Genomic DNA, 12,841 nt, shown 5'->3' on the forward strand with positions numbered 1-12,841 from the left:
AGTCGTACTCTAGGAATATCAAAACTGTATTTATTTCTGGTGTGATGCTCATGGGTTCTGATACAACCTTCTATGAAGCTTTTGAGATCAGGATTGGCATTATAGTTTAGCGTGTTATATATGTATAATACACATGAGAGAATGTGCAGTGACTTAATGTCTAACATATTCAGAGATTTAAGTAGGGGTACCGAGTGATGTCTGGGGCCAGAATTGGATATTGTCCTAATAGCAGCTTTGTGTTGAGTAATTAGAGGACGTAAGTGATTTTGGGTAGTAGAGCCCCAAGCACAAATACCATAGTTGAGATATGGATAGATAAGGGAGTAATAGAGAGTCACCAGGGCAGGGCGTGGTACATAATATCTGATCTTAGAAAGAATGCCCACAGTTTTTGAAACTTTTTTTGATATGTTTAGAATGTGTCCCTGGAAATTAAGCTTGTGGTCAATGAGAATGCCAAGGAATTTGCCATCTAATTTGTTACAAATTTGGGTATTGTTTATTTTGAGATTTATTTGATTAGAGGATTTATTGCCAAACAGAATATAAAAGGTTTTGTCAATGTTAAGGGTGAGTTTGTTGGCAGTTAGCCACAGATGGACTTTATTTAGCTCAGCATTTACTGTGGCATTTAGAGCAAGGGGATCAGGACTGGAGTAAATGAAGGTTGTGTCGTCAGCAAATAGAATTGGTTTGAGGTGTTGGGAGGCATTTGGAAGGTCATTAATGTAGATGAGAAAGAGGAGAGGGCCAAGTATGCTGCCCTGGGGAACACCAATGTTGATGGGTAGGGTGGGAGAAATTGTATTATTCACAGAAACATATTGGAGCCTGTCAGTAAGGTAGGATTTGAGGTATTGTAGGGAGTGTCCTCTGACTCCATAATGATGTAATTTAAGAAGAAGGTTTTGGTGGTTGACAGTGTCAAAAGCTTTACGCAGGTCCACAAACAACCCAACAGAGAACTCATTTTTATCAATATTATCAATATTTTATTTTTATCAATATTTATCAAAATTTTAATAATTTTGTTGACACAGTTTACATTTGGTCAGGTCTACATCAGCAGATAATGAAAATTCCCAGAGATACTTGTAACCGAGTCTAAGCCAAGCAGTAGTAACATCTAGAAATCTGCTGATTTTATTGGATGAACCATAGATGTGTGGCCTAGTGTCAGGTAAATTCAGGTTTCGGGCAAAATTTATTATATATTAATATAAGGCAGTGCAAAATATGAAATTTGTAAATATTTATTTAATTGTATTATATTTATAACGTTTACTGGAACGTTAAAAGTAATATATATTATAAATGAGTTGGCAGAGGTATTTGTTATGGTAAGAGAACCATCGCGCCGGGTGCCAGAGAGTGACAACTGTGCGTGAGTGGTGGCAGCCTCAGGTGGCAGCACCGGTCCCTCACGCTCGCTCCTCACTACTCTCCGGCTGCCCTCTCACTCACTACACACTGCTCCCTACACCCCATCACCAGTAAGTCACTTGTTTAGTGGGGATAGGCTCTGAAAAGTGGTGCTGCAATGGTAGTTTTAAGATACCTAGCGAGTTTTAGCCTTGATAAAGTAAATTATTTCTGGATTACGGAGAAAGTAATGTATATTTGTGTCTACCATTTCGGTTTGTTGGTGAAATGCTGCTCTTGTGTATTTCTACCACCTACCGTTCGCTTTGGGAACATTTCGAATGTACAGGAAATGGTAAGGTGTTCAGCCTTGACTTGTAAATGTTCGTGTTAATAAGTAACTAGTGAGCCTATATTACTGCCTAACAAACTAGCTAACTGCCAACAAACTCACCCTTAACATTGACAAAACCTTCTATATTCTGTTTGGCAGTAAATCCTCTAGTCTTATAAATCTCAAAATAAACAATACCCAAATTTGTAACAAATTAGATGGCAAATTCCTTGGCATTCTCATTGACCACAAGCTGAATTTCCAGGGACACATTCTAAATATATCAAAAAAAGTTTCAAAAACTGTGGGCATTCTTTCTAAGATCAGATATTATGTACCACGCCCTGCTCTGGTGACTCTCTATTACTCCCTTATCTATCCTTATCTCAACTATGGTATTTGTGCTTGGGGTTCTACTACCCAAAATCACTTACGTCCTCTAATTACCCAACACAAAGCCGCTATTAGAACAATATCCAACTCTGGCCCCAGACATCACTCGGTACCCCTACTCAAATCTCTTAATATGTTAGATATTAAGTCACTGCACATTCTCTCATGTGTATTATACATATATAAAACGCTAAACTATAATGCCAATCCTGATCTTAAAAGCTTCATAGAAGGTTGTAACAGAACCCATGAGCACCACACCAGAAATAAATACAGTTTTGATATTCCTAGAGTACGTCTTAATCAAACTAGAAATGCTCTGCAAATCAAGGGGCCCAGAATGTGGAATGACCTTCCCAACCATGTTAAAGACTGTACCTCTCTCAACCAGTTTAAGATAAAAACTAAACACTACCTAATAAATTCCCTGTAATCTACCTCACTCCTCTATTGTCAACCCATGTCTGTTATTTTCTTTTTTTTTCTTTTTTTTTAATCAACACTGTTTGTCAACCTATTGTATTTGTGCTGCTTTTTCAGTCATGTTCCCCCTTTTTTTTTTATCTTTATTTGTATTTGTTCTCAACATCTTTTATTCTTTATGCTCAATTAGTATTAAGTTCTAGATATTAATGTTTTTCTTGCCCGAAACGCATTGCGTAATAGTGGCTTTAGGCATTGTATGTACTAGCTCTATCTATATATCAATCCATTAATGTAACATCACTTGTATGTATATACCTTACCTGAATAAACATCTGAATCTGAATCTGAATCTGAATATTGTTTGCCACTGGTGTAACTCATAAGTATTGGTTATAATAAAATGCTCATGGATTGGTGAGGGATTTAGAGGCAAGTGAGGCAAGCAAGAGACTGTTGCAGTCGACAGTTGCAGATTTAATCGTCTTGTGACCATAACTGCATTACCTTGTGAATCAACATATGACGATAACCACTGTTTAAGGGTTAAATACAGTACAGTACTGTACATAAATATTTAAAGTGGCTATGTTTTGTGATGCAGGCAAATTTGTGTATAATGTACAGTATTGATAACATGAATTATAATTAAATCCTTTTACATACTTGCTCGTTTATTTTTGCCGTGCAGTGAAACCTGTGATCAGTATACAAGCTTAAACATTTTAGAATCCCAGTAATAGTTGCAACATCTTGCTGCATGAATTTTAGTATTTAATATTTATAGTCTTTAATATCAAGATACATTAATTAAAATATTTGAAGTGCAGTACAATGTTTAGAAAAAATTATACTGTACATTGTATGTGAGGAATTGATTGATGGGCATTTTTCTTGCAGTGTTATACTATGCAATTTTGGCGCTGGCTTTTGTGGGATGCGTCTCCTCTGACGGTGAAGGAGAAGAGAGAGCAAGATTATTAGCTGCTAAACGGGTCCATAATTTATACTTGGTGGAAGGGAGGGACATTGTTGTGCAGTATTCGGTTCATAATGTTGGGCAGGCTGCTGCAATCAACGTTCAGCTCACGGATGCTGGTTTTAGGTAAATATTTTCCCCATGATTTGTAAAATCACAAGATTCATGATGACAAGGTTAAGATAAAGCATTAGTTATTTAGCAGTTTATATTAAAATTTGACAGCAGTGTATTAATGTTTGAAATGACTGCACTTTAAATAGTTATCCTGTATTATATAACTTTAAAAATTTGATCAGTACAGTTATGGCTGAACTTTCTTTCTTCATTTTAGTGCACTTAAATATTTACCTGTGCATTTGTTTCATTTTGCATGTTTTTAGATGTTTAGTTACAGTACTTTCAAACCAATTCTCTCTTATAGAAACCCTGATGCTTTATGTAACACTTCCACCACAAATTTATATTATTCCTTTTAAGATCTTTCCTCTAGTGTAAACAAAAGTTACTAGCCTGCTGGTGACTGATTTGGTAAAATTAACTACAAACAGCTAGCCTATTGTGCTCAGTTTAATATTCCTAACCCCAGCAACTTTGGCATAAAGCAGCTGTGTTTTTTAACATCTTTGTATATTTTTATAGCACAGTATGAACTAAAATTTTTGTAAAGTTAATATAAATTTTAAAATATTGTAATTTTTCCACAGTACCGAAGATTTTGATATTGCTGGTGGTCAATTACAAGTGAAGTTTGATCGGATTGCTCCTAATGCTAATGTGTCTCATACTGTTGTTGTGAAGCCCAAGAAGTATGGTTATTTCAACTTCACAGCAGCTGAGGTGTCTTACCAGCCATCTGAAGATTCAGTAGAGGTACAGTAAAGAAATATGCATTTATTAGACAAATATAGAAGTGAAAATGCTGTATTACAGAACAAAACACCCAGACCAGCCAGGCTGTTGTGGATATGTGGCCCTGTGGGTCGCTCCAAGCAACAGTCTGTCAGACCAAGCTCTCACAAGTCGAGCCTGGTCCCAGGCCGTGCTTGGGAAGTAAAGAATTCTCAGGTACGATCCAGGTACAGGTACAAAATGTCAATGATAGTAAGTGAAACTGGGGATGGGTAAGAATTCTGGATTTCAATTTACATTTGGAACTTTTATAATTTGGACATTGAGCACATTTTAATACTGTACCTGATCATCCAGACTGTGACTCATACATCAGGCTGTGACTGGGCCACAGGGATGTTGATCCCTGAAATAAACACATGGTAACACAAGGTAGTATTAAACTTTACACCGGATCCTATGCATGATCAAATTACATTACTATAATAACCTTTACTTGTGTACAGTACTGGTATACATAATTCATCTTACGGCTAGCCAAACTTAATCATTATATTCATACTAAGTATGAATATAATATAAATTGCTACTTTAGCACTCATAATGTCATTTTTCTTGGCAATTAGTGCATATTGTTGACAGATTTGTTGTACTGCCTAGCTAGTCTTGGGCTTTCTTGGGACCCATGGCAAGATGTATAATAATAACTAGGATGTTCAAATACCTAAAAATATGAAAAATACTAAAATTCTTTACAAAGAATTCAAGCGTGCACACAGAAATCACAATAGCGTGATGCATCAAATGAACAAATCCACAAGGATTTGTGTATTCATTTGATGCATCATGCTATTGTGATTTCTGTGCGTATTGAAGTGAGGGCGAAGAGGTAGAACAGCTTGTTGGCAGAGCCTGAGTGCATGGGGGGAATTGTGTAAAACCCTGGTTTGTCTTGGAGAGGCTGCAGGATCTGTGTGAAGTCAATGGAACCCCCTCTTTTTCCATGTTGTGGCCTAGTCAACTAAGGCAGCGTCTGGGATCATCCCAGGCATAAGTTCGAACCCTCATCAAAGCCCTTGTGGATTTGTTTAATTCAATCGTGATTGTCACTAGCCCTTAAACTGCGCATGGCGTATATATATATGCCATAGGGTGCCAGGCACGATTCAAATGGCCCGAGGCTACATGGGGTTCACATTAGCTTCCTCAGGGCTCTTGTAAACAGAAGCCATTTTTAAAAATCGTGGGCAATATTCTCCGGTGTGAAAGGCACAGTACTGTTGGAGCAACCAAGGCTGGCGCGCACAGCATGAGCGAACAGCATTGCTGTTCAGCTTGTGGCCACAGCATCGCCGAAAAATGTCAAAATAAATATATAACTGCTATTATTTTGCGATGACAATATTACAGAGGACCCCTGACTGATAATGACCAGGATTGTGATAATAGCAGCATTGTTGTGATAATTAGCACTGTGGGAGGAGTGATGCTGAGGGACGGAGGGAGATAGCATCGTCTACTGACTGTGTGGCCACCTGTTATTATCTGCATTCACCATACCAGCTCAGTGGTTCTCTATGGTGAACACACACATACTTCTATATAATGTGTGTATTCGTGTAATAACAGCAAAAGGATTGTTGGGAGGAACCATTTGGGTGACGGTGGCGGCAACGAGTGGCTGGCTAGTGTGTGGCGGTCACGCCTCGTTGCTTTAAGCCTCATAATACCAACTTGGTGGTTCGTTATGGTGATCAAAACATGCAGATACTTATATATAACCTGTGTATAGTGTGTAATAACAGCAAAACTATTTGTTTATTGTTTTATGAACATAATAATTGAATCACTAATATGCACGCCATACTTTTGAGCATAGCGATGATTCACCTCTTTTATTATATAAATATATCACACTACACACTATTGAATAATACTGCAAAAAACTAAGAAAAAAATCACATTGAAATAATTAGGTAATATCATCTTTGTGGCAACTCTCACCTGTCAGCTCGGGTGACGCTGACCGGCTCTGACGACCACTCTGTCAACGCCCACTTTTTGCCAGACTTCCTCGGTCTATTGCACCCAAAATATGTCGCCTACTATTCCCCCCCCCCCCCCCCCGTGCTCGGGGAACATCCTTCACCCCACCTGAGGTAGGGAGCCCTTAAGCTTAAGTGCTAGGCAAGAGGCACTAGTAAACAGAGGCACAGTTGCCGTGCCACCACATGCTAGGTCAGCCATACGCGTATCAACAAACTAAGTACATTGCCCGAGGCGAAGTTCGTAACCCGATTCGGATTTTACGAAAAAATTGGGCTCATAACCCGAAAAGTTTGTAAAGAGGGACATTCATAAGCCTTGGTGTCACTGTACCTAATGTCTGTTTGGAAGCATAGAATTAAGAAATGTTTATATGTCACCTTTTGTAAATATATTTGTGCATGACAAATTTTCTGCTTGTTATAGATCCAGATTGGATATACCTCGGAGCCTGGTGAGGGAGGAATCATTGCTTTCCGTGACTATGACAGGAAGTTTTCACCTCATGTTGTAAGTAATCACTTTGTAAATCTTTTAAGTTTAAATATTCGAGTCTATGACAACTGTAAATTTAACTAGGTATTAAATACAGATGAAGAACTTTGTGTGAAAATAAGATACATTGTATACAATATGTAGATTATTTAAATATTAATATATAGAAGGCTGGTAAAAGTGAATGCACCCTTGAAGTAATGATGGTTAAGAAAATAAAATTTTGCATGAAATATGAGTAAAGTTGAAGTCATCTATATGGCTGATCAACCTAAATGCCTGTACTCTCCTAATTGTGCTTGCGGGGGTTGAGCTCTGGCTCTTTGGTCCCGCCCCTCAACTGTCAATCAACTGATGTACAGATTCCTGAGCCTACTGGGCTCTATCATATCTACATTTGAAACTGTGTATGGAGTCAGCCTCCACCACATCACTGCCTAATGCATTCCACCTGTTAACTACTGACACTGAAAGTTCTTTCTAATGTGTCTGTGGCTCATTTGGGTACTCGGCTTCCACCTGTGTCCCCTTGTTCTTGTACCATCCGTGTTAAACAGTTTATCTTTATCTATCTATGGGAGCCGGTCGGCCGAGCGGACAGCACGCTGGACTTGTGATCTTGTGGTCCCAGGTTTGATCCCGGGCGCCGGCGAGAAACAATGGGTAGGGTTTCTTTCACCCAATGCCCCTGTTACCTAGAAGTAAAATAGGTACCTGGGTGTTAGTCAGCTGTCACGGGCTGCTTCCTGGGGGGTGGAGGCCTGGTCGAGGACCGGGCCGCGGGGACACTAAAGCCCCGAAATCATCTCGAGATAACCCTGTCAATTCCTCTGAGAATTTTGTGCCCTGTAATTGATGAGGAAGTTGTGCTGAAGTAGAGTATCGGAAGTAGGGGAAGTGAAGTGGCTGGTGCAACAGAAACGAGTATGAAAAAAAATAATAGGAGCCTGAAGATGCAGTAGTATGTAACATTTAGTATGGCTGTGAGTAGTTGCTGGTGTGGCTTAATAGAGCATGACTGAATTTTAGAAATAAAAATGGGATAGACTGGTGTATTTGTGGTGTTAGAGAATACTGTAAGGAATGTAAATAGGAGAAATGTATGGGGAGCAGAGAGTTTGCCAAGATTGTATATTATACTGTGTTAAAGTTTATATTAGTCTGAAGGTAGGAAAGGAAATTACCATGATGTACATGGTTGGTACAAAAGGGGACTAAATATTATTAGTGCACAAGAAAGTAGTAGGGAGCATAGGCTAAATGGCAGTCCAGTAGTTCTAAGATGGTAAACTTCTACATTCATGGGAGAATGGTAAATGTTATTTAAAGTATATTAAGTGGAGAAAGAATCCAATGGGTGTGTATGTTAAGGGGCCAGGAAACCAAAAAAAATATTTGAATAATATGAAAATTACTTGAAAATGTCATACAAATCTCTCATTATTTGACATCAGCATCATTAAATTTTCATCCCAATATGTTAAGAAATGGATTTTATCTAAATTTAAAAAAAAACTGATAAGAACAGCTATTAACTGAAACTGAGGGATAATGCAATGATAGAGATGCAAGCAACCTATCCGATGCTGTGGCCTGGTCTATGACCGGGCCACAGGGACAATGAAGGCCACAGGCCTTCTTGTTGGTTGTCTGGTCAACCAGGCTGTTCACTGCAGCTGCTTGCAGCATAACAAATCACAGCTTGGTTTGATCAATTATTTTTTAATGGAGTTACCTTTTTCTTTTGAACACTGTCAGAGATTGGCCAGTTTATAACCAAAGAATGTGTAGTGTTGAAAAGTCTTGGGTCTTTAATATTATTTCTCTGAACATGCCTATTGTACCACTGTTTTTTTCACTTGGGAATATTTTGGATGTCCTGTCATACCTTCTGGTCTTGTTTAGGGTGTTATTTCTGTGTGCAGATTTGGCTGAATATTTGGGCTCGGGTTTTGTCAGTCTAATAATCATGACGACCAGGTAATTAATTTTTCATTGTACTTAGATATCGTCGTTAGTCTTGTGTTATCCTGGGACATGTTTCCCAGCCATTTATCTTTCAAATTCTTGCATGTCACCTCTCAAGTAAGTACCTCTATTGTTCTCTGGTTATTTAGTTACAGGGAGCCACCAAGTGGCTTCCCCAGAAACCCAGTGTTGAATGTAATGAAATGACTGGTAGGGTCCTGGTAGCCCTTCCTCCCTCTCTTCCTGATCCATCGGTTTATTGGGGTGTTTTTATCTGCTCTAAAAAAAAGTGGCTCCCTGATGGAGGCCCGAGCTCAAGGCTGCCTGGTAGCGGCAATCTGTACCGAGTTCAACCCATCCTCAGACTAAGTCCATTCCATCCAGCGGTCAACTCCAATGATGCATTCATAAGTTTTAACATGCTGTTCATTCGAAACGGGAATTTTCTCAAATATAAATCGATATTTTATATTACTATATTGTACTTATTTAGATAAGGCATTTAGGTTCTGTTGGCGATTATTTGTAGTACATCAGTGAAGCATTTACAGCGTTGTGATTCGAACAAAATTCGTCAGCGAAGCACTTGTTCCGGAAGTGTTTGGATGTCATTAGTCGAGTCGTGTGTAAACCGTTTTTCATTCATAAATGGGGGGGGGGGGTTAGTGGGTGTATGGAATGGACTTTTGGTCTTTGGAGGATGGGCTGCTAAGGTAATTGTTTTGATTTTAATAATTTGGAGAGTTGCTTGGCAGTTTAGCAGCTTAGTTTCATGAATCCAGCAGTGTGTGAAGCTCCACTGACCGTCTAGATGCGTTCCTGATGAAGTGCCGGAATGTCAATTGCTTTGGTCTCCAGTAAGCCAAACAGAACTCCCATGACTGGTGTGACTTGTATGGAGTCACATTGTATGGAGTCATATTATGTCACTTGTGTTGACAGTGTTGTGTTGTCACATTGTCATATTAACTCAGTGAGATAGCTAAAGAAAGCCACAAGGGCTCTACCAGAAGTTGTTGTTTCATTACATAAAATGCTGGGTTTTTATATTTCCCTGTATTTATAAACATTTGTATTGGGCTGATGCCATCTCATCCTAAGAAATGGGATACAAAAATAATACTAATGTTACTTTTCCAGTTTGATTGGATGATCTTTGCTCTACTGATGATCCCTGCTCTTCTAGTTCCTTTCATGATGTGGTACAATATTAAGTCCAAATATTCAACTGTTCCCCGCACGAAGAAAGGGAAATCGGATTAATTCTCATATTGCCTTCTCTATTAATCAGTGACATTTAATATAAAATTGTTCTTTAGATCTGGACAAATCTGAAGGCCTAAATGATGCAGTTTCTCAATCAAACTTGGGCAATTTATTACAAATTTAGATCATGCATTCCTGATGTTAGACCACGCTCACTCTGGGATCCTTGCCTGTCACATTTGTACGAGTGTAAAAGATGTAAAAAATCACTTTGGGATATTTGTATGCATGTAAACTATGTAAAGAATGGACTGGTGAATTTGTTTATGTAAGTTTGAATATTGTTTTATAATGAAATAAATAAAAGTAATGTACAATATTTTTTTACTTCCTTACCTTTATGGGGAATTTACTAACAGATTAATAGTACTATATTGGTTTTCATTCTTTGTATGGTGGAACTAAATGCCCAGTTAATTTAAAATGTCTAATTTCTTGGTTATCTTCTCGTGGGACTAATTTCTGAAAGTAGAGTTGATAAGGAATTTCCCTAAAGATACAAAATAAGTACTGTAAACCTCACTAGATGTATTCCTCATGCTGTACAAGTCAGCTGTAGAAGCAAATGCCTGCAAGTATAAACAATAGTGGCAAAATCGTTTTGAAAGGCTACATCCATTTCATAACTTTAAATCTTGCCTTTCGACTAGCCAGTCAAGGCATTCTGTCCAGCTTGGCATTTGTTAATATGTTGATGTATATACTAATTACTGACATAAGTACTTGAACTGAGGTAATTGTGTTGCAGATTCGTAGTTAATTGCCATGCCTTAACCACTGCACTGCTCTGCATTAAAATTACACCCACATGGTGTGCCAAAAATAAATTCTTTCTGAAATTCTTTTCTCTAATATTGTTAAAATGTAGTCTCTGATCACCGGAAACTAAAAAAAAAATTGTATGCGACATACTTTAGCCGTGATGGAACTGGGAAGTTGAGTAAATTATGAGCGATGGAGAGTCAAGGTCACTAGGCCCTGCCATCCCGTGGGGTGACAGTTTTCGTGAATATAATGTTCCACAATTTTTTCTCATCCATCTTTTCTTCTCTGGGTTTTTTTATGTAATAATATTAAAGTGTGCAATTTATATACAGTAGTTCATTGTCTGGAACATCGCTATGCTCAAAATTGTGGGGCTCATATGTGTGACATATTATATTATACGATCAGTGTTTTTGATGTACTGTATACACACACTGTATATACCTATCTACATATGTGTTCACCATAATGAACCACTTAGTATGGAGAGCCCAAAATAACAAGAGTGGCCGTAACACTGCTGGCTGACTCCCTCCCTCCTTCAACACCCACTCCCCAACATTCTCTCTCCTACCATACTGTTATTGTTTTTATTACACTATTTACACACATTATATATAAAGTATCTACATGTTTTGTTCACCATAACAACTAAGCTGGCATGGTGAGTTCAGACAATGAGAAGGGTTGGTACACACACAGCTGATGGCTGCCTCCATCACTGGTTCAAGGCCCCAACCATACTGTTTGTGGTGGTATTACACTATTTACACATTATGCATAAGTATCTGTTTTATTCACCATAACTGTATAACTAACATGGTATGGTGTCTAAACAGCATAGTGGCCACTGCATGACAGTCTCACAGCAGATGCTTTCTCCCTCCCTCCCACATCAACAATACTCCTCTCACCACACTGCACATTGCTAATTTTTGCCACAATCCTGCTATTATCAGAATCCTGGTCACTAAATCATGTAAATAGAATAATTTTCCACATGTTTATTTTGTACAGGAACACAAGTCGTTCGAAGAATTTTAGATAGACGAAATAATGGCAGTGCCGTGGCTAGGGCTATGAACATCAACAGCATTTATTCAATGATATCTGAACATTGTACACAGTCTTTATCACAGTCAGGCTCTTCTGTAATACTATCATGGCTAAATAATACGAGATGGAAGACCTTAAATGCAAAGTGAAGAAAACTATTACTGCAATCAACGCAGAGAAAGGTAGTGTTCATTTTGCTAAACTCCAAGGCGACTATGGCTTAGGATATGCCTATAGCAATGTTAAAGAGAGAAACCAGGTAACCCACTATGCCCAGTAATCAACCAAATGCCAACTCTAACCTACCACCTGACAAAAAGACTTAACGAACTCCTAACTCTATACATTTCAAGCAACTATAGTCTACAATCGGCAGATTTCCTAGAATTAATCAAAACTATACAGCCCAATGGAATTGCTACTTCACTAGACGTCGAATCCCTATTTACCAACGTCCTGGTCGACATCACCATAGAAATCATTCTGGACAGAGTATAGAGACGAGAGCACCCCCAAATTAGACATACCTGAGCCACACCTGAAGAGCTTTCTTGAGGCATGTACAAAAGCTCCTCTCATCAGTCCGCATGGTAACGTATCTACAAATAGACGGAGTAGGAATGGGCTTCCCATTAGGAGTGTTATTAGCTAATTTTTATGTGGGAACCATCGAAGATAGTCTTCAGTAGTAGGCAAAAAAGAATTATATACTGCCGTTATGTAATGACATTCGTCATAGTAAAAGACCCAGAAGAATTGATCTAAAAAGAAGCCATTTAGTCAGTACACCAATTTACCCATGAAAATAGTGAAAATAACAATCTGCCATTCCTGGATGTGCTAATAACAAAAACTGGAAACACACTAAGCACCAGGGTATATATTAAGCCTACAAACAT

The 12,841-nt window shown here is 38.4% G+C and overlaps 1 protein-coding gene across 1 annotated transcript; it reads left to right on the forward strand.

Moving 5' to 3' along the window:
- Positions 1-1,337: 1,337 nt before the first annotated feature.
- Positions 1,338-10,438, forward strand: SsRbeta (signal sequence receptor beta). The gene is made up of 5 exons (XM_045765510.2): positions 1,338-1,496; positions 3,416-3,620; positions 4,202-4,367; positions 6,819-6,902; positions 9,996-10,438. Coding segments are annotated over exons 1-5 (579 nt in total). The 5' UTR covers positions 1,338-1,495; the 3' UTR covers positions 10,119-10,438.
- Positions 10,439-12,841: the final 2,403 nt, after the last annotated feature.

Source organism: Procambarus clarkii, chromosome 17 (genome assembly GCF_040958095.1).
Source record: "Procambarus clarkii isolate CNS0578487 chromosome 17, FALCON_Pclarkii_2.0, whole genome shotgun sequence".
In the NCBI taxonomy this organism is placed as follows: domain Eukaryota; kingdom Metazoa; phylum Arthropoda; class Malacostraca; order Decapoda; family Cambaridae; genus Procambarus; species Procambarus clarkii.

Bases quoted from the DNA above. Each gene is read 5' to 3' on its own strand.
- SsRbeta (XM_045765510.2), top strand. The intron at 3,621-4,201 runs GTAAATATTTTC...ATTTTTCCACAG, and splicing joins CTCACGGATGCTGGTTTTAG to TACCGAAGATTTTGATATTG. The intron at 6,903-9,995 runs GTAAGTAATCAC...TTACTTTTCCAG, and splicing joins GGAAGTTTTCACCTCATGTT to TTTGATTGGATGATCTTTGC.